General features: G+C 38.4%; 1 protein-coding gene across 4 annotated transcripts in view; it reads right to left on the bottom strand.

Moving 5' to 3' along the window:
• The window catches only part of CHD2 (chromodomain helicase DNA binding protein 2), a 121088-nt gene that overhangs the window by 29515 nt on the left and 68037 nt on the right, over nt 1–23536 (bottom strand). For all 4 annotated transcript variants that reach the window (XM_055326039.1, XM_055326041.1, XM_055326040.1 and 1 more), the window contains 11 exons: nt 21675–21837; nt 21206–21358; nt 18994–19065; nt 15691–15840; nt 14804–14952; nt 13650–13746; nt 13137–13229; nt 9331–9501; nt 8332–8507; nt 4772–4813; nt 3285–3424 (listed from right to left, as the gene is read on the bottom strand). In XM_055326039.1, the coding sequence (XP_055182014.1) occupies nt 3285–3424; nt 4772–4813; nt 8332–8507; nt 9331–9501; nt 13137–13229; nt 13650–13746; nt 14804–14952; nt 15691–15840; nt 18994–19065; nt 21206–21358; nt 21675–21837 (1406 nt within the window). The remainder of the gene's footprint in view (nt 1–3284; nt 3425–4771; nt 4814–8331; nt 8508–9330; nt 9502–13136; nt 13230–13649; nt 13747–14803; nt 14953–15690; nt 15841–18993; nt 19066–21205; nt 21359–21674; nt 21838–23536) is intronic.

Genomic DNA, 23536 nt, shown 5'->3' with positions numbered 1-23536 from the left:
AAAAAGATCCTAAAGGATTAATAGTAATACTGAAGTTTTTTCTTTTGTTTTCTAACTACCTTATTAACAGAGTTCAAGAAAACTCAAGTGTCTTAAAGATTATTTTCTCTACTGAAAAAATAGGGGATCAAGTTAATACCATTTGAAATGAACAAAAGGTGTCCTGAAAAGATTTCCTTAGCCCTAGTGCCAAATGAAAATAATCCTAGAATTAAAAATGAAACCCAGGGATACCTGAGTGGCTCAGTAGTTGAGCATCTGCCTTTGGCTCAGGTTGTGATCCCAGAGTCCTGGGATCGTGTCCCCTATCAGGTTCCCCACAGGGAGCCTACTTCTCCCTCTGCCTGTGTCTCTGCCTTTTTGTGTCTCTCATGAATAAATTTAAAAATAAATAAATAAATAAAAATGATGATGAAACTCCGTCAACTTAGCCAGATATTGGGAAGATGATGGCACAAGATAATGACACTTGTCTGTGAGAGGAGAGGGCTCAGAGCCTAAGAAACGGTTTCTTTTTTTAACATTCAAGTTGATGAAATGGTGCTATGATCATAAATAGTTATTTAGATATTCTTCTGTAATCCTCTAGAATTCATTTGCAAATGCTATTCCCAGCAATTCTGAAGAGAGCTGGAACAGAATGTGTGAAAATGGGAAAGGCACTTCTCAAAATCAAAAATCTGGGATTTATTCCCAAATTTGCACAAAGTATCCTTGTTCCCTTCCCTTTTCCCCTCTCACTTCTAGTTGTTGACCTCTCTGGGTCTCAGTCTCCTCATCTGTAAAATAAAAAGACTGCAACAGAAATATGGGCAAAGGATAAAGAGACAATTCAGAGAAGGAAAAACAAATGATTCCTCAACATTTGAAAAATACTTGACCTCACTCATAATCAGAGAAATGCAAATTAAATATATATACATACCATTTCTAACATTTCTATCATGTTGAAAAATTCAAAAATTTGAAAACATTATGTTGATGAGACCAAGAGGAAACAGCCACGCTTATTCAATGCTTAGTGGGAGAGTATAGTGCAAAATGGTGTGCATACAAAATTATCTACCACAATACTGTAAAGCAAGATCATATAGCTGAATGTCCTTTAACATATAGTATATCCATAATAGATTATGCAAGTCTTTAAAACAAAAATCAGGCAGCTGGATAAAACTAACCACTTGCAATGGCACTGAAACATATAATAACCATACAGAAAAATAAAACTGGATACACCAGGAGAAACTCCAAGTGGATCAAAGATATAAAAGTAAATGAAATCACACAAGTATAAGAGGAAGAAGTCACAGCGAATTCCTGTTTATACTGGGAGTAGAGGAAATGTATTTAACGGACTCAAAATCTAAATATGATAAGGGAAAACACATACATTTAATTATATAAAATATTTAAGTTTTCTTAAAGTGCCATGAGTAAAAAGACAAGTCACAAACTACAGGTGAAAAACAGCAACTTTCATCAGAAAAACACTCACAATCTTACTCCTTAAAAGAAAAACAATATACCATTTCTCACCTATCAGTTTGGCAAAAACCCAACCATCTGACAATTGTGAGACTTGTAACCAGTACCAATATACACTGCTGGTGGCACTATAAGTTATGGTATGACTGCTGGAGAATTTGGCAAAATCCAATCAAGTCATGCTTCTCCAGGATCCAGCAGTCCCACTTCCAGAAACCCATCCAGGAGACATGCTTGTAGAGATACAACACAGCATCTCCCTTAGACCATGAATTCATTACAGCTGTCTTTGTAACAGCCAAAGACTAAAAACAACCCAAATATTCATCGATCAGAAACAGTAAAGTCTGAATCAACATCTACCGAACATAGTGGAACACTGCAATTGCAAAAGAAAAGAAAGAGATTTCTACAACATGCGGCATGATCTCCACACGTGAAAATATGTTGATACAGAACACAATACGCACTATGCTATCTTCTGTATAAGAGGGGCACACACACTGCATAGAAACAGTGGAAAGATAAACCTGAAATTAATAGAAACAGTGACCTATGAGAGATGGAAAAAGCAAGGTGCAGAACAGTGTGCTTGCTGCATTTGTGGTATTAGGAGAAAAAACATGATTTATTCATTTTCCATAGTACATATTTTCTCATTTCTAGAAAGATACAAGAAAGAGGGATACCAGTTTTTCAATTTGGAACCATGTGAATGTAAAATTTATTCACAACAATTACAATGAAAAATGAAAACATGGTAAACTTAGAGTTGACTCTTGGGTGTTTTCTGAGTGCCATACATATAAAAGCATGTACTTAGATCACTGTCCTAACCACATCAATGTCTTTTACAAAATAGGAAAATACAGCTAAATAAATTTTTGACTATACTTAAGATACTTTAAAATTATACTACCTTCAATAATATCTCTAAAAAGAAAATCTATAGCACAAATACTTCGTTCCTGGTATCAGCGAATGGGGCAAGCCAGATACCACACTATGCACTTCCCATGAACAGACCGAGCCAGGAGTCACCCTCAGCCTCTGAGGCAGGCACTGTTACTCCCCTCTGCAAATGAGACCATTGTGAGGGAAGAACTTGTTGAGCTCAATTAAAAGAAATTCTAGCACCATGAAAATCGCATAGTAACAAAAATGTTTATAATATTCATCCAAAATTTTATATATTCCAATTAATTCTCTAAATTCTTTAAGTTTGCCATATTACAATCCATATTTGTATATCCAAGATGACTAGTGATGCTTGTGGTCTATAATGTCCTCACCTCCAGCCAAAATATAGATGTATCCACTAGGCTTTGCCCACTCAGGTCTTTACATCATTCAAACCAGTCTAAGGTTTCTATAACAACATCAGAAGAAACCGTTCATGGGGCACCTGGGTGGCTCAGTCAGTTAAGTGTCTGCCTTTGGCTCAGGTCATGATCCCAGGGTCCTGGAATCCAGCCCCACGGTAGTCTGTATCCCTGCTCAGTGGGGAGCCTGCTTCTCCCTCTGCCCCTCCCCCACTCATGCATGCACACTCTCTCAAATAAAATCTTTATTTAAAAAAGATGAAATCATTCATGTTGCTCATTACTCTCCACCTGCTGCAAATCAACAATGTGGAGTAGATATCTGCGTTCTTACAACCCTGAGCTCACTTATAAAGGCAGGTCAGAATACACACCTCAAAGGATGAGGGATGCCTGGGATAGGAGTCTGTTCCTCAAAAACAAAACCCCCTGGCAGCAGTATTCTCAATCCACAATACTGGGTTTGGGAGAACTTACCCTCGCTGGCATTTTCTTTCAGCTGTTCTTCATACTCCTGCATTGCTGACACACAGCTGTTGTGAATCAGTTCCCCCAGTCGTTTCAGATCTGCTACAGACTTATCCACCAGCTCAGCATCCCGTGCTATGCACTCCAGCCTGAGGAAGGACAAATACGGACACTCGTCAAGGCCCTATGCCCATTTTTCTAATGTCACATGAGATACTATTTGGTCTCAGAAACTTGCTCCTGCAAAGACATTTTCCTCAATTTTATTGACCATTCCAAGGCTCCAACAAGAAGCCTCCAACAGTGACTGAGAGGTAACTCATTTTCCATCATAAAGAACTGCTCTTTGGAATAATCCACAAAGTAATTTCAAAGAACAGAGGGAAGGAGTCGGCTTTTCTTTTTCTTTTTTTTTCAGGAGTCTGCTTTTCTTACTAGGTTTTTATTACTAACTAGACGGCTGCCTGACAATGGTGGCAGGTGAGGTGCCAACACTATCTGCACTCCTCTGATCCTCTGTGCTCACCTCTCTTCCTCCAGCCTACTTTCATTCATCACGTTATTCCTAGAAGCAAAGTACAGTTACTTCTACAATATGTTTCAGTGATCTCATATGGAGCATGCAAACATACTTAACGTCTAAAAATCAGAGTGCACTGAGCAGAGTGCACTGAGCAGCCAGATGCACTCTTCCTCACCCTGCTGGTTTTTATGGTCACTGGCTCACAGACACACATTTTATCCTGGGTGGCCAGCAACAACCTCCAAAAGGTGCACCTGACTTTCTTGGTTTCACCGTCACTAATGCTACACATCACTGCTTCCTCTCTAAATGGAGAGGACAGAACAAAACATACAGACTATAATTTTCTTCCACTCCAGAAGTTTACTAGGAAGAACAGTAAGGCATCTGCTATTTCTATTAAGTCAGTACTATTATTCATAGGACATACTGCTGATTCTGGACAAAGCAAAATACTGAACTAGTTCAGATTCAGATAGTCTTTTCTTAAAATCCAACTTCTGAGTTCATTTCCTGAATGCCTGTAAAAGAGTAACAACAGCCAACCCTTTGGTAAGTTGTTGCTGGCAAGGTGTTATTTGCATTTAATCTTCATGATACTCTACTAAAAAAGAGGCTACAAAAATCACAAATTGTTATTACTAAATAAGAACTAGGATGCAAATAGTAAATAGGTGCATTCTTTCAAACTGAATTATCTGAACATCTCCTCTGGAAATTCTCTCTGTATTGTAGTTTTGCATGTACTTGCTTCATTTTCCACTCAAGTAAAATCTCTGTACAGATGGTCATCTTTGTCATCCCTCCCCAAAAACATATGTACAATTGCACAATATATAAATATTTGTAAAAGAACGTTTCCAGGACAAAAAAAAATGTTCCCAGCATTAGTACTAAGTGGAAAATAATACAAGGAAAAAAAAGAAAGCATGCTATGTAATAAAAATGAAAAACAGGTGGATAAGAAGCTTACCGTTCAAGAGGGAGACCAAACTTCTTATATGCCTTGATGAACCTGCAAACATGATCATTAAAACACATTAAAAAACAGAGGTTTTGGCTCAGTGGTAAAACATGCCATGCACACTGTCAAAATAGACTGAGCCCAAACCATGGAACTGCCACTAAGTCAAAGAATGCTGAGTCTTTGAAACTGGTCCACTTAAAATAGTGAGTGTTAGAGATGCAGTCAAATTTATTCTCAGATAGTAATCAAGAAACCCTTAAGGAATGTAACCGCAAAGTGACCTAACTCTAATATTACCCTTTTTAGAAGGTGCAAGTTCATGGAGTTCAATACATAATAAATGATTTAACCACCATTTAACTCCTGTGGTAAGACCTCAAAACGGTCAGCCGCTCTACTCAGTTACTGTTACTATCGATTCTAAACAGTAATATTTATTATTTTCTGGTCAATTACACAGCTGTAAAATTTTTAAGACTGTCTCAAATACTTCTGGGAATAAGGCAAAGTAAAGTAAGTATGTGATTTAAAACTTCTTAGATAAATCTATTTTGGAAACTCTGCTGACTATGCCTACCGGACCCTGTCTTCAAACAAATATCCAACCAATCCTTTCACGAGTCTCTACCCTATACTATTATTCCTTCCTTACAACTAACCACTACCATTGTCACTAAGAAGCAAGATGTTACGATATATCATAGTCATCACTGTCATCGACCACATTACTAAAATCATCTCGTTAGGTAACAGTGTAAGGTGAGACACTACGGAGGGATAAATGGAAACAGAGAACACAGCAATTAAAGAAAAAGGGGGAGGGAATGAGTAGGCCTGTTGCTGAGAAATGATACTACATGAACAGCATGAACACAAGGACTAGGAAAGCATTACGGGGAAAGTGAATGTGAAGCTTATTCTTCGACTCTACCTTTCTCCCATTCATATGTACTGAAATATTTTATGTATAAAAGAATATGACGTTTGGGAATTACTTTGAAATAACACTAGGAGAGGGAAGCATTTCTGGAATGGTCAAGAAAAGGACTTCTGAAAATCTGTTGTTCCTCCATAAAAGCAAGAAGAACACCAGCAATATAGTCAAGATCAACTTTGTTAGAACTCTGGAAATTAACCAAATGTTTGCAACTATCACAGGAGCGTTTACTCAAGCAGATGGCTGGATGTCAGTAAAAACTGAAAGCGCTCTGGCATTTTAACTTGCTCTATTCCCATGCTTCTCTCTGCATGCTCCATGAGTCTTGAAAAATCAACATCTTTGTAACTACAGTAGTTGTCCAAAGCAGCATCACAGCAGCCACTAAACAGGCAGAATTAAGAGCCTCACAAAGAGTAACTGAATAGGGGCACCTAGGTGGCTCAGTCGGTTAAGTGTCTGCCTTCAGCTCAGGTCAGAATCCCAGGGTCCTGGAATAGAGCAAGCCCTGCATCGGGCTCCCTGCTCAGTGGGGAGTCTGTTTTGGACCCTCTCTGTCCCTCCCTCCCCCTACTTGTGCTCGCTCTGTCTCTGTCAAATAAATAAATAAAATCTTTATTTAAAAAAAGGTAAATAAATATAAAGACAGCATAAATGTACTTTTGTAACTCTTTAGATTTTTTAAAAAGCAGTAATTACAAAACTGTTGACAGGCATATAAAGTGTAAAGATATAACTTCTGCAACAATAAGAACACAGAAAAGGGGAGAGGAATGAAGTTATATTAGAGTACAATTTATTTTACCATTGGAATTAAGTTGATGATAATCTAAATTAAACTGTTCCAAGTTAAGGTACTAATTATAACCTCCAAGGCAACTACTAAGAAAATAACTTTGAAATAGTAAAAAACTATATGGGAAAATAATGAGAAACACAAAAAAACAAAAACAAGGGTATTAAAATGCTATATTAAAAAATACCTACATAACACAAATAACAGTAGTAATAGGAGAATAAAGGAACAAAAAAGACACAAGACATAAAACAAATAGCAAAATGCAGATATGAATTCTAACTTATCAGTAATTACATGAAATACAAATGTGATTAAAGACTCCAACCAAAAGAGGAGACTGACAATAAAATTTTTAAAAACTGATAGAACAATATGCTGTCTATAAGAGACACAAGCTAGACTCAAAGACAGGCATACTGAAGTAAAAAAGATAGAAAAAGATAATGTGCATACAGTACCCAAGTGGCTACACTAGTAACAGATTCTTAAAAATTAAAGCAGAAGATGAGGAAGGAAATGGAAGACTCAGACAATCCAGAGTCAGAGAGGCCTCACAAACATCTGTAGACCACTGTGTTACCTACAGAATACACATTCTTTTCAAAATATTACTGAGGGTAGGAGGTAAGAGGATGTAGCATGTACACAGAAGACTGACTACAAATTCAAAATGGTTAAGATGATAACATGATAAGTACTGGAGGGTATATATCAATGTTTATATATATTTATACTTTTCCATAATAAATTAAAGAGAAGAAAAAAAGAATAGTTATAACATTTAGGGAAAAATAAAGACTTGGTTTAAAATATACTAACCTAAAAGAGTTAGTGTAACTATATGTGACATAATTATTATAATATGGATTGGACCATAAAGCTACTGTAAGTAAATACTATAAATACTATTTTCTTCAGCCTAAAACAAAAAATGTATGCAAAGTGGGGAAATATCACTTAGAAGCAACAATTTTAGATTTCTTTTATTGGAAGGCAGATGTATGAATTAAATACCAACAAATGTACAGTAAGTACAGACATAGAAAGATATCTAAAATCAATTACAGGTGAAAAAAAAAAGCTGCAGAAGACTAAGTTGGGTGTATTACTAACAAACCAAACCACCACCACCACCAAACTGGTATCAGTACTAATACTGTCAGGAAGTGAATTAGGGAGACAAGGGATAGGAGGGCAGCATTATCTGTACCATCTTAACTTTTTATATTTATACTATCTCTTTTATATGCATAGACCTGTGTGCGTGTCTATGTATGTTTGGACATGTATTCCTATTCTTTTTTTTTTTTTTTTTTTTTTTAATTTATTTATGATAGGCACACAGTGAGAGAGAGAGAGGCAGAGACACAGGCAGAGGGAGAAGCAGGCTCCATGCACCGGGAGCCCGACATGGGATTCGATCCCGGGTCTCCAGGATCGCGCCCTGGGCCAAAGGCAGGCGCCAAACCACTGCGCCACCCAGGGATCCCTGTATTCCTATTCTTAAAATAAAAAACGCTCAGTCCCAGTTTGCCTCTAACTGTTTTTGTCTTGGCTGGACTTTCTTTGTGAAAATGCTCAGAGTAACCAGAGAACAGGAAGAAAACAAGAGCTGAGCAACCAACAAAAGAGACCTCAAGTGAGGAAAACCCTGGAGGGCAGGATCCTCTGAGGCAGGACTCCATCTGTGGGGTATGACTCTGTCCCCCGCCTTCCTTGCACACTGCAGCCTCTGCCTACCTTGTCTTCAATGTCAGGAATACCATCAGCCCACAGCTCATAGCATGCCCTCCACACAGACTCCAGAGAGAGAGCAGAGCCTCCACTAACCTTCGTATCTCTGCATCAGTAAATCCCTCGACAAGGTCCTTCCGCACGCTTCTTGGGCGCCCTCTGCGCTTTGGCTTCTTGTCATCATCAGAGTCATCTGTCTCACTCTCAGAAGCAGAGGATCTCTGGGCCTGCCTCTTGGACTCAGTGTCAGAATCACTGTCATTTGTCTGAGCCTGAAAGGGCAAAGTCTCATTGTAGCAAGTGCCAGGCACAAGTAGTCAAGACTAAAACCAGCCCATCTCAATTCTTTAGTACTCAAACTTTTCATCATATTCAACAAGCCCTTTTTCCTTTAAGAAAATAAGGAGGCAGGTGTCACATAAAGGAAGAAGATCTGCTTGGGAAATAGTCACATTTCCAGAGACATAATGCAATGTAATGACAAATGAACTAGAATAAAAATACGTGAATTGTAGGTTCTTATTTACTTGCTTAGGTAAGTTTTTTACCGCTCTGTGTCTTGGCTTTCCATTTGTAAAATGATGATAAATATCTATTTATTTGGGTTTTCACGAACACTAAATGAGTCGATAGATATAACAACACAACTATGCCTGGCACACAATTTAGTGCTCAATCAATGGTAGCTATTACTATTAGCTAATACTTACTGATTTGCTACAATCTTGGATAAATCTATGTCCAATAAACTGCGTAATAATAAAACTTATTCTACCTACTTCAATGATGTTGCAAAAATCATATTAGATCATGCTTGTAATGGTGTTATAAGATGTGAAGTACGTGTATGTTGTTTACAGTTATATAATCTCTTACTAAGTATTTACACTGGTGCCACAAAAAGCCAATTTACAAAGTTCAAATTCTCACAAGTGAACCCAGGGGTACTCCACAGTTTTCCTCTGCCAGGTTCACTATAAAATAACTGCCTCCACGTCAAGACAATAATGCAAAGCCTCTTCCTTGAATAATTAGCACTTCCTTAGCCATTACAATAGAAGAAGTCCTTTCTTATCTTTCACCTAACTCGATCACCTTTTTCGTGGAACTCCGAATTCGGGGCAGCATGTAAATTTCTTCTAGCTCCTTCTGACGCTCTTCCTCTTCTACTTTTTTTCTTTGCTCCTCCGGAATGATCTCATCCCAGTCCTTGTGAGGACGCTCTTCCAGCTCTTCTTCATCTTCCATTGTTGCAAAGTTGGCAACCTTAAGACACATGAATAACTCATTGTCTGACATTTCCCTCTTTCCCAAACACCATCATTTTTAATCTCACCCAGCATTTTTAATCTAAATATGATGCTATGAGTAATATCAGAACTCCTGTGATCTTATATAATCAGGCCATCAATTTTCTGCTAATCTCTCCCTTATCATCCGTAAATCACCTTGCCAAACCCTCAAGTTCATCAGAAACATTACTGAGAAACAGGGAAACATAAAGGTATAAATTGTCTTATAAGTTTTATGGAAAGATATAAATTGTCATATAAGTTTTATGAAAAGTCTATCACATTTTTCTAATAAATACAATACTAATTAGAAATTTTTTATTTACTTAGATGATCAAATGCTGAATACAGAAACTAAAGGTATGTAATGATCTCATACACTCAAAACTGCACTCTACTCTTAGAACATAAATGAAATGAAAATGAGAACATAAAATGCAAAAAATTCACACAAATCTAGAAGAATATTCCATATCTGGTATTCAAAATATCTATGCAATTCAAAGTCGCAGCCTGTGGCTACACACAGACATATCTATCAGCTCTGGCCAGGCTATGGGCAGTGGTGGGAAGGCCCCAGGCATGGGCTCCACATCCTTTTTATTCCTTCTCACCTAGTCTTTTAAAGCTATAATCAAGTACAGAAGAGTTTTTTGGGTTTTTTGTTTGTTTGTTTTTGTTTTTAAAGATTTTTATTTATTTATTCATGAGAGACCCAGAGAGAGAGAGAGAGGGGGGGGCAGAGACACAGGCAGTGGGAGAAGCAGGCTCCATGCAGGGAGCCTGATGTGGGATTTGATCCCGAGTCTCCAGGATCATGCCCTGGGCTGAAGGCGGCACTAAACTGCTGAGCCACCAGGGCTGCCCTGAGCCACAGGGGGTGCCCCAGAAGAGCTTCTTGGAGATTCCATTCCTCAAAGCCATGTGGACCTGACAGTGAAGTCAGAAGTTCATGACTTTTGGCCCAATTAATTATCATTTTCACCATAGATACTGTGATCTTCACAATCAGACTTTTTAAATTCTAAGACAAAAATAACAGGTGTAATTTCTTAGGTTGAAAATTTATCAATTTTTGTTTTATGAAATGAGTCATTTGACCAAACTCTTAAATACTATTTCTAATTATTTTATTTTATAAGACTTATTTATTTGAGAGAGAGAGCACAAGTTGGAGGAGGAGCAGAGGCAGAGGGAGCAGCAGACTCCCACTGAGCAGGGAGCCCAACATGGGGCTCAATTCCAGGACCATGGGATCATGACCTGGGTCAAAGGCAGATGCTCAGCCAATTGAGCCACCCAGATGCCCCTATTTCTAATTATTTTAGATCTGACTTTTATTTTTATTTTTTTAAGATTTTATTTATTTTTTCCTGAGAGACACAGAGAGAGGCAAAGACACAGGCAGAGAGAGAAGCAGGCTCCATGCAGGGAGCCCGATGTGGGACTCGATCCCAGGATTCTAGGATCATGCCCTGGGCTGAAGGCAGACGCCCAACTGCTGAGCCACCCAGGCGTCCCTAGATCTGACTTTTAAAACAGCCAGATGAAAATGACAAATAAATACATTACTGGTTCACACAGTTGGGAACTGAACTTTTCCCAGGGCACATTATGGCTAAGGGCCACATGCTATATATAGGCCAGACCACCTGCCTAGGACGTAATCACAACTCCACATATCTGTGACCTTAGGAATCTACTTGGCATGCCTGTGCCTCAGTTTCCTTATCTATAAATGAAGAAAATAATACCTGATTCATTCTAAGGTTCTAAAAGGGCTTGACATACACAGTAAGAGTTATACAAGTACCAGTTATGATTACTAAAGAAAAGTATAATCTTAAATTATCTCAAAAAAAGCTTTGCTATGTTTCCAACATGTTAAATTAGGGTTTAATAGAGAAAGGGGGAGAGAGAGAGAGAAAGAGAAGATTAGTGGGAAAAACAAAGTCAATTCAGTTGAAGCATTCCAGAAATAAAAAAGCCCCCAGGTAGACAGACTCCTACCATTAATTACATCACTTGATCAGGTGCTAAAACATAACAGCCAAAAGAGCTTATTTAAGCAAGGCAAAAGTCACCAGCCAACCACTTTTGATTAACCTGTTAATATGCAGAAATTTTATATCTAAATCATCATATACTATTCTGACCAAAACATTGTCATAAAGATTGCTTCTCTTTAAAAGAGAGCAGCAGTGCAAGAAGTGCAGTCCAGCTGAAACGGTAATAATTCACCTTCAACTGCAAACACACTTACTCTGATTCTAGAGCTCTTTCGTCTAGTCAGCTCCTTTTGTGTTCTTTCGCTGAGACAACTTCTACCTGGCCAACTGTGGACCTCATTACACAATACTACTTCCTTCTAAACACTTTGCCCACATCTCCCTCAATCCCACAAGATGTACTGTACTTAACCATCACTGGAACCTTCGAGTCGCCACTGCTTCTCTAACCTGCAGGGCACAAACCCAAAGCAATTCCTTTACCCATGTTCTCACCTGGAATTGCGAAACCTTTGCAACTGTGACTTAGTCTCCCAAGCCTACCTCCCACTTTAGGACAACAAAATGATCCAGTCCCTCTGACCTCAAGTACTGGAGAAAATCCTAAGACCCTGTTGACCAGCTCTAATGTGAACTCTTACTTTCCAAATTCAGTTCACTCACTATCAAGTTCCTCCTTCCTGGCCCCACCTGTGGCGGTCCCAAATCATTTCTATTTTACTTACTTACTGGTAATTACCATCACAAAGAAAGGTATCCCACCTCTTCTCTCCTCCCCATTCCCTGAAGTCTCCTTTTTCTTTTGAAGGCAACTGCACCACCAGTGTTTTTGATTACATCCATTCTAAGTCTCTTCTAAGGCAGTGTGCTAACAAATTTTCCTTCTTTCCTTAGAGCCTTCCATCTCTCCCTACTCTCAAGCTCTTCCTTCAACCAGGAGACATTAGAATATCTTTCAAAACCCTTGCCTTGCTGGACTCTTCTATCCTCATAAATCACCTTCACTGTACTCTTTATAAGCTTTAAAATTAACTCCACTCAATGCTGCCACCTCCTATTCACCTGGTGCCCAGCTTTTGCACTTAGTCCTGATCTCATTTAATTTTCTGTTCTATCAGATACCACCCATAATCATCACCCTTAAAAAAAACCAAACAAACAAACAAAAAAAAAAAAAAAAACAAAGCCCAGGTGGTCTAATATTTTTACCAAGTCATCAAGGGCTTTCTAACTGTTACCTTCTGCTTTATACCTTTGGCCTCTCCTCATCCTCTGATTCTATCAATGTCTCTCCCACAATGCCCTCCACACCTCCTGGAGCTCCACATTATCCCGTTCTCCACCCATCCCACTAACACAGATTCTGCCTTCTTTGCTGGCTTTTCCTCTATCCACGGACTCTGGGCAGGAGAGACCACATCAGTGATTATCTCTATGCAGAAGACTAAACCTACACTCATAACGGACCTGGAACTCAGGAGCAGAAAGAAAGGAGTCAAGTTAGGTAAAGGAGAAAGTAAAGCGCCTTGCACAACGGACATTGGTTATTATTAGAAAATGTATCAGTGCTGAGGACTCTCTCCCACAATAATTTTCATACCTTAAACTGTGACAGAAGTTCATCTGTTGCACTTGTTGACACTTCATTCTCTCTAGTTTCAGCCAAGCGCAAAATTTCATCTATGTCCATTTCCTTAGGGACACCAACAATATGATAACGGTAAACAGGCAACAGTGATTAGTAGACTGAAAACACTTGGTGTGAATAAACCAAATCTCTTTCCTCAGATCCCATTTACCTTTACAGTACTTGGGTTTATATCCTTTACCTCTAAAGTCTCAAACTATTATTTATACAAACAACAAGGTGAACTTTAAAAATTACACAAAATAAAACCAGAATTAAAAGGACCAAAGATAAAATCCTCAAATATTTTTCTCATTCTTTCCTATTCTATTTAGTAAGAGCTTTGAGCTCTATAATTTAAAAAGCTAGATCTTTCAATTACTATTCTTTATAAAAGCTTCTAACACAGACTAAAAATGTACTTCCAGAGAAATTTAGACTCTTACAAATACTCGTCAAAAAAGTTTTTTCCTTATTGTTAATTACCTGAGGCTCTGACTCCTCCCCTTCAAGTTCTTTGAAGAGATCCTCTGCTCCAAATTTCAAAATAGCTGTCAGCTCTTCTTTATTAAAAGGATTTGAGCTGTAGAAGTAAAATGTAGTTGTAATCCCTTAGGAATGTCAAGTAACCGCCATGAAGTTGTACTATAAAATAGCTACCCTTCATAAAGGGGTGAAATTACTTTTGAAAATATAAATTCTGCCCCAGGAAAAATGATCTCTCAAAGATTTCATTTTTTTATCCCTAGGATGAGTCTGTGATGATAAATCTAACTTAGCAAAAGAGTAGAAAATGAATTATTTTCCTGATGGCTTATCTATTACATGATTAAGCAAGAAACTTAATTAGCAACAGTGAAGAAGACAGTTCTTTGCTCTTTGTCTTTTGACTCAGGCAGTTATCATTCACCAAGAATTTTCTTATTTATTTATCCCCCACCCCCCAACAATTTTCAACCTTCCCATCTCCAGTCTAAAATAAAAGAACTAAGCCTTTTCCATTTAGGTTCTTCTTGAATGGAAGATTATCTGAAAATATTCTATTTAGGGAAGGGCTCATTTGATTTCCACCTGTGACACAAACTGCATGATTGCCACAGAAGACACTGAACAATTCGGCCAAAACATAAACTCAGAGAAATAGCTGTGCTTCTAAAAAAGTCAACTGAAACTTGACTGTTTTCCTTCTACATCTTTCTGTTTTCAATAGGAAAAGTAACAATCTCCATACAAATATTTTTACCAATAATAAGAAAACAGCTGCCAACTCCATCTGGCAGATTCTTACTACTAATATGTTCAAGGCAACTTTATGTTGGGATGAAAGCCTAATTGAGGGACACAGCTGCCACTGCTGCAGTCATATGTCACAAAAAGCCAAAAAAGAGCCAAAAGCTAAAGGCAAGAGAGAGAATAAGAAAGAGAGGGCACATGAGCACAGGGTTGAGAGGTAAAAAAGAAAACAGGGAAAACAAGATAAAATGAAAATGACACCTTCTCGTGGTTTTGGCTTGGCCTTTTCTAGGTAATTAATAGGTAAGGTCAATTATAGAAAATCCTACTAGAAGGATAAATTCTATCAAATGTTGATGTAAAATCAGTTTGGTTCTGATCACCTCCTCCACCTTTCTAGAACTTACTTGGATCTTCCCGAGTTGTTTTCCAGAACTGTCCGACCAGTAGTATCCATGCGCTGAATCACCAGATGGTCCAATACCATCTTCTTTTTGGCCCGTTCAATGATCTCCTCCTCCACAGTCCCCTTTGTAACCAAGCGATAAATATTTACCTATAGAAAAACAAAATGTTATGTTTATACTTGATCAGCAAAAAAAAAGTTACCTGTCTAAAACCAAAAGATAAGTAAAAAAGACTTATTCTCTTCTACTAAAAATGACTATAAGCAATTCATACAAACAGGCAGCTTAAGTAGATGCAATATTTTTACTCTAACATATTGTAATCTTAAATAAAACTTCCTCTAAAAATTATTACAGCCTAGTCTAATGATAAAAATCTTGCTAAAAAATAGTTTCACTGATGGAAAGTTTCACCAAACTGAACTGTTGGCCGAGTACGAAACTTAAGAGTTACCCAATGCTAGAGCAGAGTTTGAGATTCTCACATGAAAAACACAAGCATGTATCTTCCCAATGTAGCTCAGAGCTAACAATCATATATAATAAAAGTAGACCATCCTGAAAAATGTTGGACTATTTAACAATTTATCCACATTCAAATAGAAAAACATTCCAGTTCTTAATCTATTCATCATATCTCTTTCTTAGGGTAAACCTGAAACTTACAGGTGACATAATTTTCAAACAGCACAAGAAAATAGTTCCCTAAGAAGTTCATCTGAGCCCCAAAGACACCTCTTGTACTAGTTAACAGACAGGCATCTACCCTTGGGGAAAAGAGAGCAAAACAGGAAAAAAGCATTTTACAAACGTCCTGAAAGGGCTAAACAACACCCCTCTCTTTCCCACCTCACCCAAACCACATCCAGATGTCTCACTCCACTGACCTGCTTCTTCTGACCAATTCTATGGGCTCGGGCTTGTGCCTGCAAGTCGTTCTGCGGGTTCCAGTCAGAGTCAAAGATGACGACTGTGTCCGCCGAAGCCAGATTGATTCCCAGGCCACCAGCCCTTGTCGAGAGCAGGAAACAGAAGTCCTGTACACAATGCAATATACTACTTTATGCAGTGGCCTTCTCAGAAACAGTTTCACAGTCCAATAAGCCCTTATACCTGGAAACCCCTGCAGGTGTGAAGAAAAGTGAGATATGATGGACAAACTTTATGGAAGCTACAAGAAGGCCAGGGACTTGATGGTAGAGTGAATTTTCGTTTCATTAAGCAGGAAGAAACAGTGCAGAGAACTAAGGAGTAAAGCTGATTCTGGTAAGTCAACTGGAATAAAAGAATTAGTGTTCTCTCTTTGCTCAAACTAGCATTACAAGCAATTAACAAAACCCAGAAAAACTTAATTAGCAAGGGGATCATTCCACCAAGTTGCCCACACACTCATTTCCGGGTAAAGGTGGATTATACCACATAAGGTAGTCGGTATAAGCAAAGGTACTTTATTGTGAAGTGGCTGAATAGAACAACGCTGCATCAACAGATAAGGTGCCAGCACTGCTCAGAAGCACAGGGTCCTCGATCAGCACAGCGTACACAAAAAGAAAACCATAGCACGTGTCGCTGAAGAGCCACGTGTAGGAAAGATACAGGCTCTGACATATTCTACACAGCAATAATAAGAGATTGAGCAGGCATGGTATACCTGCCTGCATCTGAGCACAGAAAATATGGAGCAGGAGGCAAAAATTAAATTATATGAGCCAGAAGAAAAGAAATTTCTTTTCTTTAGGGCTCATATAATTCACAGAGATTTCTGTCTTTAGGGCATTTGATCATGTATGTCAAAGGCTGACACCTTTTTGGCACACAAGTGGTGCTCAAAAGCTGATAGTTCTGAGTTATATTTGATCAATGGGTGTATTTACTATACACAGAAACAATGAAAGGCTCTCCACACTCTAACTAAATCCCACTCACCAGCATCCTGCCACAGAAATGAAAATGGAGAGAATGATCTCAGAACTTTAAACAAATGCTGAGGCACATATGCTCTGTGATCCATAGAAATACCAAGTGACATCACACTCTCTAATTTACAGAAGCCTGCAAGTAAATGCTGGAGACTTGAGAACGAGATACCTAAACCAAATAAAATCTGGGATCTGAATAATCATAAATAATTTTCACTGTCACTACTTTCTTTTAAAGATCTATTTATTTGGGGGGGTGGGGAGGCAGAGAGAGGTGGAGAGAATCCTTAAACAGACTCCCCACTGAGCACAAGAGCCCAACATGGGGTTCGATCCCAGGACCGTGAGATCATGACCTGAGCCAAAACCAAGACTTGGACACTCAACCAACTGAGCCACCCAAGCACTCTTTACCATAGATAATGTGAATTAGAAGATGTTATTTGTGTCTATTATCAGACTGAAAAAACAAACTTGATGACATGCAATGCTGCTCAGGGTGAGATAGAAATATGCATACACAAATAGTAATGATATAAACTGCTTTGGGAAATTTAACGAAGTATGTGAAAAACCTTTCTTAAAATGCTCGTATGCTTTCAACACCCCAAAACAACAAAATAAGTGATTTAATTTAATCATTGGGTTAAATAATAATGGTACAACTATGAGAAAACTTTAGAAACTAAAATTTTTTTTAATCCTTAATGACATGGGAAAAATGATCACAGAATTCTAAATGAAAAGTGACAAAACTATATGCAGAATGATCCCAAATTAGGTGAACATACAGATAATTGGTTTTATCTAGTATGAATGGAAATACATCCAAATGATAAGAACAGCAAGTTGTTTCTGGGATGGGGGTAGGTTGTGCGATTTTTCTTCTTTATACTCACTATCTTTTAAATTTTCTAAAGGTGCATATATTTCCACCCAATGATAAAGTATTTAATTTTTCTTAAAAAAGGCTCAGATGTGCAGAATAATGGTAGAGAACTTGTATTCTATATATGGTCATGAGGTGGAGAATTGAGAATTATAAAGGCAGCTTTAATAGTGTTTCTCTAAGAAAGGGTAATATGAAACATTCATACCATTTTTTAAACTAAGAATAGGGAACACAAAACTAGTTTCAATAAATACCAAATCATACACTAGCCTAGCATTTACTGAGTGCTCACTATGCCCCAGGCAGTAAATGCAAGTAAATGCAAGCCTCCCCAAAGCAGGTATTGAAATTATCATGATTTTACTCAAGGAAACAGAAAAAGAAGGAATGGGAATTAATGGGTGAGCGGTATTCAGTAATCCAATTCCTCTTCTCCTGAGCCATTCAGAGCCTCAGTTCTGTCCAGATTCATGCCCAAAGCTCCTCAAGTACAGCTAACATTTTAGGGTAAAGAAGCCAGAATGCTATAGTCTAACTGGGACCACATCCATTTCTAGAGGCAGAAGGCATACCATTTTGGAGTAACAGACTGTACAGAGTTTTTAAAGCCCCTCAGAAAGCAGAACATGAAGTCTGTTCCATCTATATGAAGTAGTGGCCCAGGCTTCAGAAGCACTAGCATTCTCTCCAAAACACTAGTTACTTCTGGCTCTCTCCACTGCTGCCTTCACCCACACACAGTGCTGCAGAGTTACCTCTGCTGAACCTCTTCTCCCCCACTTCTCTCAAATCCCACAGCACTTCACAGCTTGATATGCACGAACTACAATCTTACCATGGTTTCTCACTTCTCGTTAAGCACCCCTTCTATATATGCCTTAAAATCACTTTAGAATGCAAATCCAAGCTGGACAATAGACCATAAATTATATTGATCATACCAGTAATCCAACACATTTGAGATACAGTAAATGTACTTTGCATGCCTCAGTCACCAAAAAAGTACAGATCAGAACCTTCTGATGTAACATACATGTCAAAATTAATTCTACTGGCCAGCTTTCCTGACTCTTGCCTTACTGTTTGTTCTCCTAGGTCAGAAATCTGATGTCTGGAAGCCACTATGGAATACGCAGTTGCTATTAGAACTGCTCTGTCACTAATCCAGACAGGGCAGATAAACAAGCATGCATATGCTTTTCTGGAATAACAAACAAAATTAAGAGGCATCTTTTATATTAGTGATTTCTCATTTCCTTCCCAAAGCAGGAGAACTTTGCTGTGAACTGTTTCTGAAATGAAATACATTAAAGCCAGAAAGGCTTTCTCCTGGATACAGAGCCCACGCTGCCCAAAAAGCAAAGCCATGTATGGTGTACCTCAGACCCATCTGCATTGAAGTGGTCCAGGGCCTGTTTTCGGATTTCTCCCTTGATGGAACCATCCAGACGCTGTAAAAATAAACCACAAGAAAATCATAAGGTAGGCAGATCAGCTATTTTCAGAACACCAGACTTGCAACCTTTATCACTCCAACACCCACTTAGTAAAAATAACCGGAATGCACTGGCAACATGCTGGCAAGGGACATTGCTTAAGCAGCATATTCTACTTGCCCAAGCTCTCTGGTTACAAACCCAAGGTCAAAAGCTTCTGACTCAAAAAACTATCTAGGTCTACCCAAGGATCAGAACGACTGCTAGAACCTCTAATGAGAATGATGGCAACCCAAGCTATGCTCAGAAGCTATGTTTGCTTCTACATCTGTAGGTCCTGAAGAGATTAGGTCACCAGACCACTGGTCATTTTAGCTTGTGCAGAAAATGATCCTTTTTAAATAATGTGACCACAAGTCCCACAGTTATTAAGTGCTACACAAACCAAAAATTCATTTGCACAATTTTGTTTGTAAACATTCTGCCATAACATTGAAAGTGTTAAAATTAAGTTGGTCATATATTCCAGCTTTTCCAAAAATTACATTCTGAAATCAGAGCAAAGTGTTTAAGTAGCCAAAGTGCGTATTTAAGAAAGCCTCTGGAATTTACTAGCTCTTTTGAGTATGTGTCAGTTCTAGGTTCCAAATATCACCAAGGAAAACCACATGTCAAATAGACACTTGAGAATCACTACCTGTATGCTGTACATGTAAAGTGTTTATTTCTTACCCTTTAAAGACATTTTCACATCTTCCCCTTACAGTCACATCTTGAGATGAACAAAATACCTCATTTTACAGAAGGCAAAACTGACCTGAGAGATGAGGTCAGCTGCCCAGTGATGGGGACACAGGCTGTAGAAGAACCTATATCTCCCCAGCTCAGAGCTCTGCTGACCAGACCCAGAGCTACCAAAAAACAAGTCAATCACACCTGGGAAGGCCCTCTCTTCTTTCTGACTACCAACTCTACTCAGAGCCTTAACCCAAAGATATGTTTACATGGCAGATTCATAGCCTATATTGGATATCAGAAAACCCAAATGCCTTCCTTTTAATATCCCCATTAATAGAAGACAGTAGACATGACAGACTCTCGTGGATCCCAGCCAAATATTCCCTACAGAGAAAACCAATGCATTCTTATTTTATGTGGTATCGAATGATTAGCTTGACCTGAAAGCTCACAGAGATCAGATGCATTGAGAGACAATAATCTTTTTGCAGTGTGCTGGGCTTTTATTAGTCCATTTTTAAATAACCACAGTATCAAACCATATTCTAAGATAACTACGGAAAGACCACACAAAGATATTATGATAGAGCAGTGTCTTTCAGGGCATTTTTGAAAGACAATATTAGTGAGTTGAAAGCTTGGCCATCTCCCAGTACAATCACTAACCTCGCTTTCTTCAATACCAGACAATTACAGAAGTAGGTTCATAAGTCCAGCCACTCAAAGAAAAAATATTAAGCCAATCTTAAAAGTCAAAGCACTATAAAAATGCTATGCCAAAAGTCAAGAAAAATAGCAGATACGTCCATAAACAGATCAGAAAAAAAAGTTTCACACACTCTAACACCCAGAAAAATACTGTGTTGAAGAAACTCATTTCCCCCTTATCTTGTAGGAGACAACTGAGTGAAGATGAAAAGCCACAGTAACAATCCCACAGAGATGAGGGGACCATCACCACCCCCTTCAGGGCCCAGCAAGCTCTCGCATGCACCACTCTGCTGAGTTCCCAGCCTCACAGCCAGGGTCAGCTTTCTCCAGGGTGACCGCACAGAACTACTGCCTTTCTCTTCCTAGGATTTAGGCTTCTGGAATTAGGCCCGCACCTCCTTCCTCTATAGTGTTAACCAAGATTTTGGAGCTGGAAGATACCATCTCACAGCCTTTACTCTTGTCTGCTTTTCCTCTATCACCCACCTCCGTACCACCCCCTGAAAACCTGAAGGACCTCACATGACCACTTTTATTATAGGTTACTGAAAGGTATGGAAGTAAACACAAAGACCCTTGTGGAACCTTCATCTCAATTTGTTTCTAGCTGAAAAACTTGTTTCCTAACATTAGGATGATTCTGCAAGCAAAGCATACAACTGCAGGGAGGGAGCCAGGAGGGATTCCAATCACTGAGCATCCTTACCTGGAAAGGGTAGTGCTTGATCGTCAGGTACTCAGCCAGGATGTCCAACATTCTGACCATCTGGGAGAAGATTAGGACTCTGTTGCCCCTTTCTCGAAGCCTTGTCAACAGTTTATCTAAGAGAATCAGCTTCCCACTGCTCCTGATCAGGGACTGCAGATTGAAAAGACATTCTGATCATTACACTCAAACCCATACTTCAATCTGCCCTTAAAACTGCTAAGAGTTCCTACTTTGACAATCATCTTTCAGCTTGGTGAAGCCCCCTGCCATCTGGCTGACAATACCCAAAATGCTCTTTACCTGGCATCTGTGACATCCTTTCCATATTTTTCCTAGTGAACTTTTCTCACCTCTTTTCAAAGCTTCTTTTGACACTCCTTGAAGAGTCATCAAAGGAGGAAAGAAAAGAGTATCTATAGAAACCACAGTGTTTGAGAATTTAATTACAAATACAGAGGCCACACACCAGAAGAACCTCCTGCCCGTTATCTCGCTCATTCTCCTCGGGGGGCTTGATCAGGTAGCAGTGGTTACAGCACTTTTTCAACTCCATCACAATATTCAGGAAACCAGATGTGCTGCCTCTTGTCCCTTTGGCAAGAGCCTTATAGTTTCTGGTCAGGATCCACCTATAAATCAAAATAATGATGTCATTCAATTTGAAGAAACAGAGAATCAGAGGCATCAGAAGACTGTGAGAGAGAGCTGTGTTACTGGAAACAGAAAAACCAAAGCAGAAAAGACCTAAGACCGTTAAAAAGGCACAGAGGGATATGGTATTTTGCATCTCCCACCACCTACCTAGGACCACTCACATCTTTGGTCTGATTCAGAATGTTAGCCTCTGGGAAAACACTGCTCTACTGGGCACTGCAATCTGAACACAAACTAACAAGCGTGAAATAAATACACACACACACACACACACACACACACACACGTGTCAAACAAGGACAGTCACTGAAGCATTCTTTATCACAACAAACAAATAGAAGTAAGCTAATAAGAGATTAGTTACATTAAGATTACCATCAGATGGAAGCTATGTACCCGTTTACAAACTGCTATAAAAGGACATTTTACACTATAAAATGCTCACAGTAACTATGTTTTATCTCCAAAAGGGAAGGAGAAATGTATGTGTATTCACATATATCCACACATAAGTTTTAACCACTCTAAAATATTACAAGTGCTTTTTTTCCCTGAACAATGGAATTTCTTTACACTGTTAGCAATCCCAATTTTAGGACTCTCTCAAAGTAGAATGTTCAAGGATTTTAAGTGCTATTTCTAAGAGTAAAGTATTTGAAACACTCTAAATGTCCACCACCAGGGGGCTGGTTGAATAAACTATGATACAGATCCACAATGAAATACTATACATATGTAAAAAGGAAACAAGAATATCTTTATAAACAATGAGAGTGTTCTTCAGCCCACATCATTAAGTGTAAAATGTAAGGTAAAGAAAAACATGTATAGTATGTTGTCTATATAGGAGGAGGAAACAGCAAAAAAGTTAAAATGTATTTGCTTATATTTTAAAAACTAAAAAATAAAGGAAAAGTAAGCATTTAAATTGATAATTATTATTACCTTAGGGAAAGATGGACTAGAATGAGAGGACAAGGAAAGAATAGCAGGCTTTGTAGCTTTGCCTTTGGAATTCTACAAATATTGAAAAATATTAGGAAGCAAAATTAAGCAAAGCCAACTTTTAAAAAATAAAACTAAAATGAAATAAACCATTGTATCTAGCTGGTAACGTAACCACAAGTAAAGAAAAGAAAAACTATCTCGAGGGCACCTGGGTGGCTCAGTTGGTTAAGTGTATGCCTTCAGCTCAGGTCACGATCCCAGAGTCCTGGGATTGAGTCCCACACCAGGCTCCAGACTCCTCTGAGCAGGGAGTCTATTTCTCCCTCTACTCCTCCCTCACTCATTCTCTCTCTCTCTCTCTCTCTCAAATAAATAAAATATTGGAAAAAAAAAAAAGGAAAACTATCTCAAAGTACTTTAAGATTCTTATCCATTTCTAGTGGAATATACCTTTAAAAACAAACCAAAAAATATCATTTTACCCTTAACCTGTTTTCGTTATTCACACTGCTGATGGTAATCCTGGCACTATTATTCATTACTAAGACCATATGTGCAATGTTAATTAAATTGGTGGAGTTGAGATGTGGAATTTTTGGTATGGGGATAAGACCATTAAGGTCAAATAAAATATCTATGTTTCACTGTTTCACTGAAAAAAAAAAAAAAAAGATGTATTATCTTTAAAAACAGATTTCCTAAAACAAATAAAAATAAAAACAATTT

Source organism: Nyctereutes procyonoides, unplaced genomic scaffold, assembly GCF_905146905.1.
Source record: "Nyctereutes procyonoides isolate TBG_1078 unplaced genomic scaffold, NYPRO_anot_genome, whole genome shotgun sequence".
Taxonomy (NCBI): domain Eukaryota; kingdom Metazoa; phylum Chordata; class Mammalia; order Carnivora; family Canidae; genus Nyctereutes; species Nyctereutes procyonoides.
This window is presented reverse-complemented; position numbering and strand designations above follow the sequence as displayed.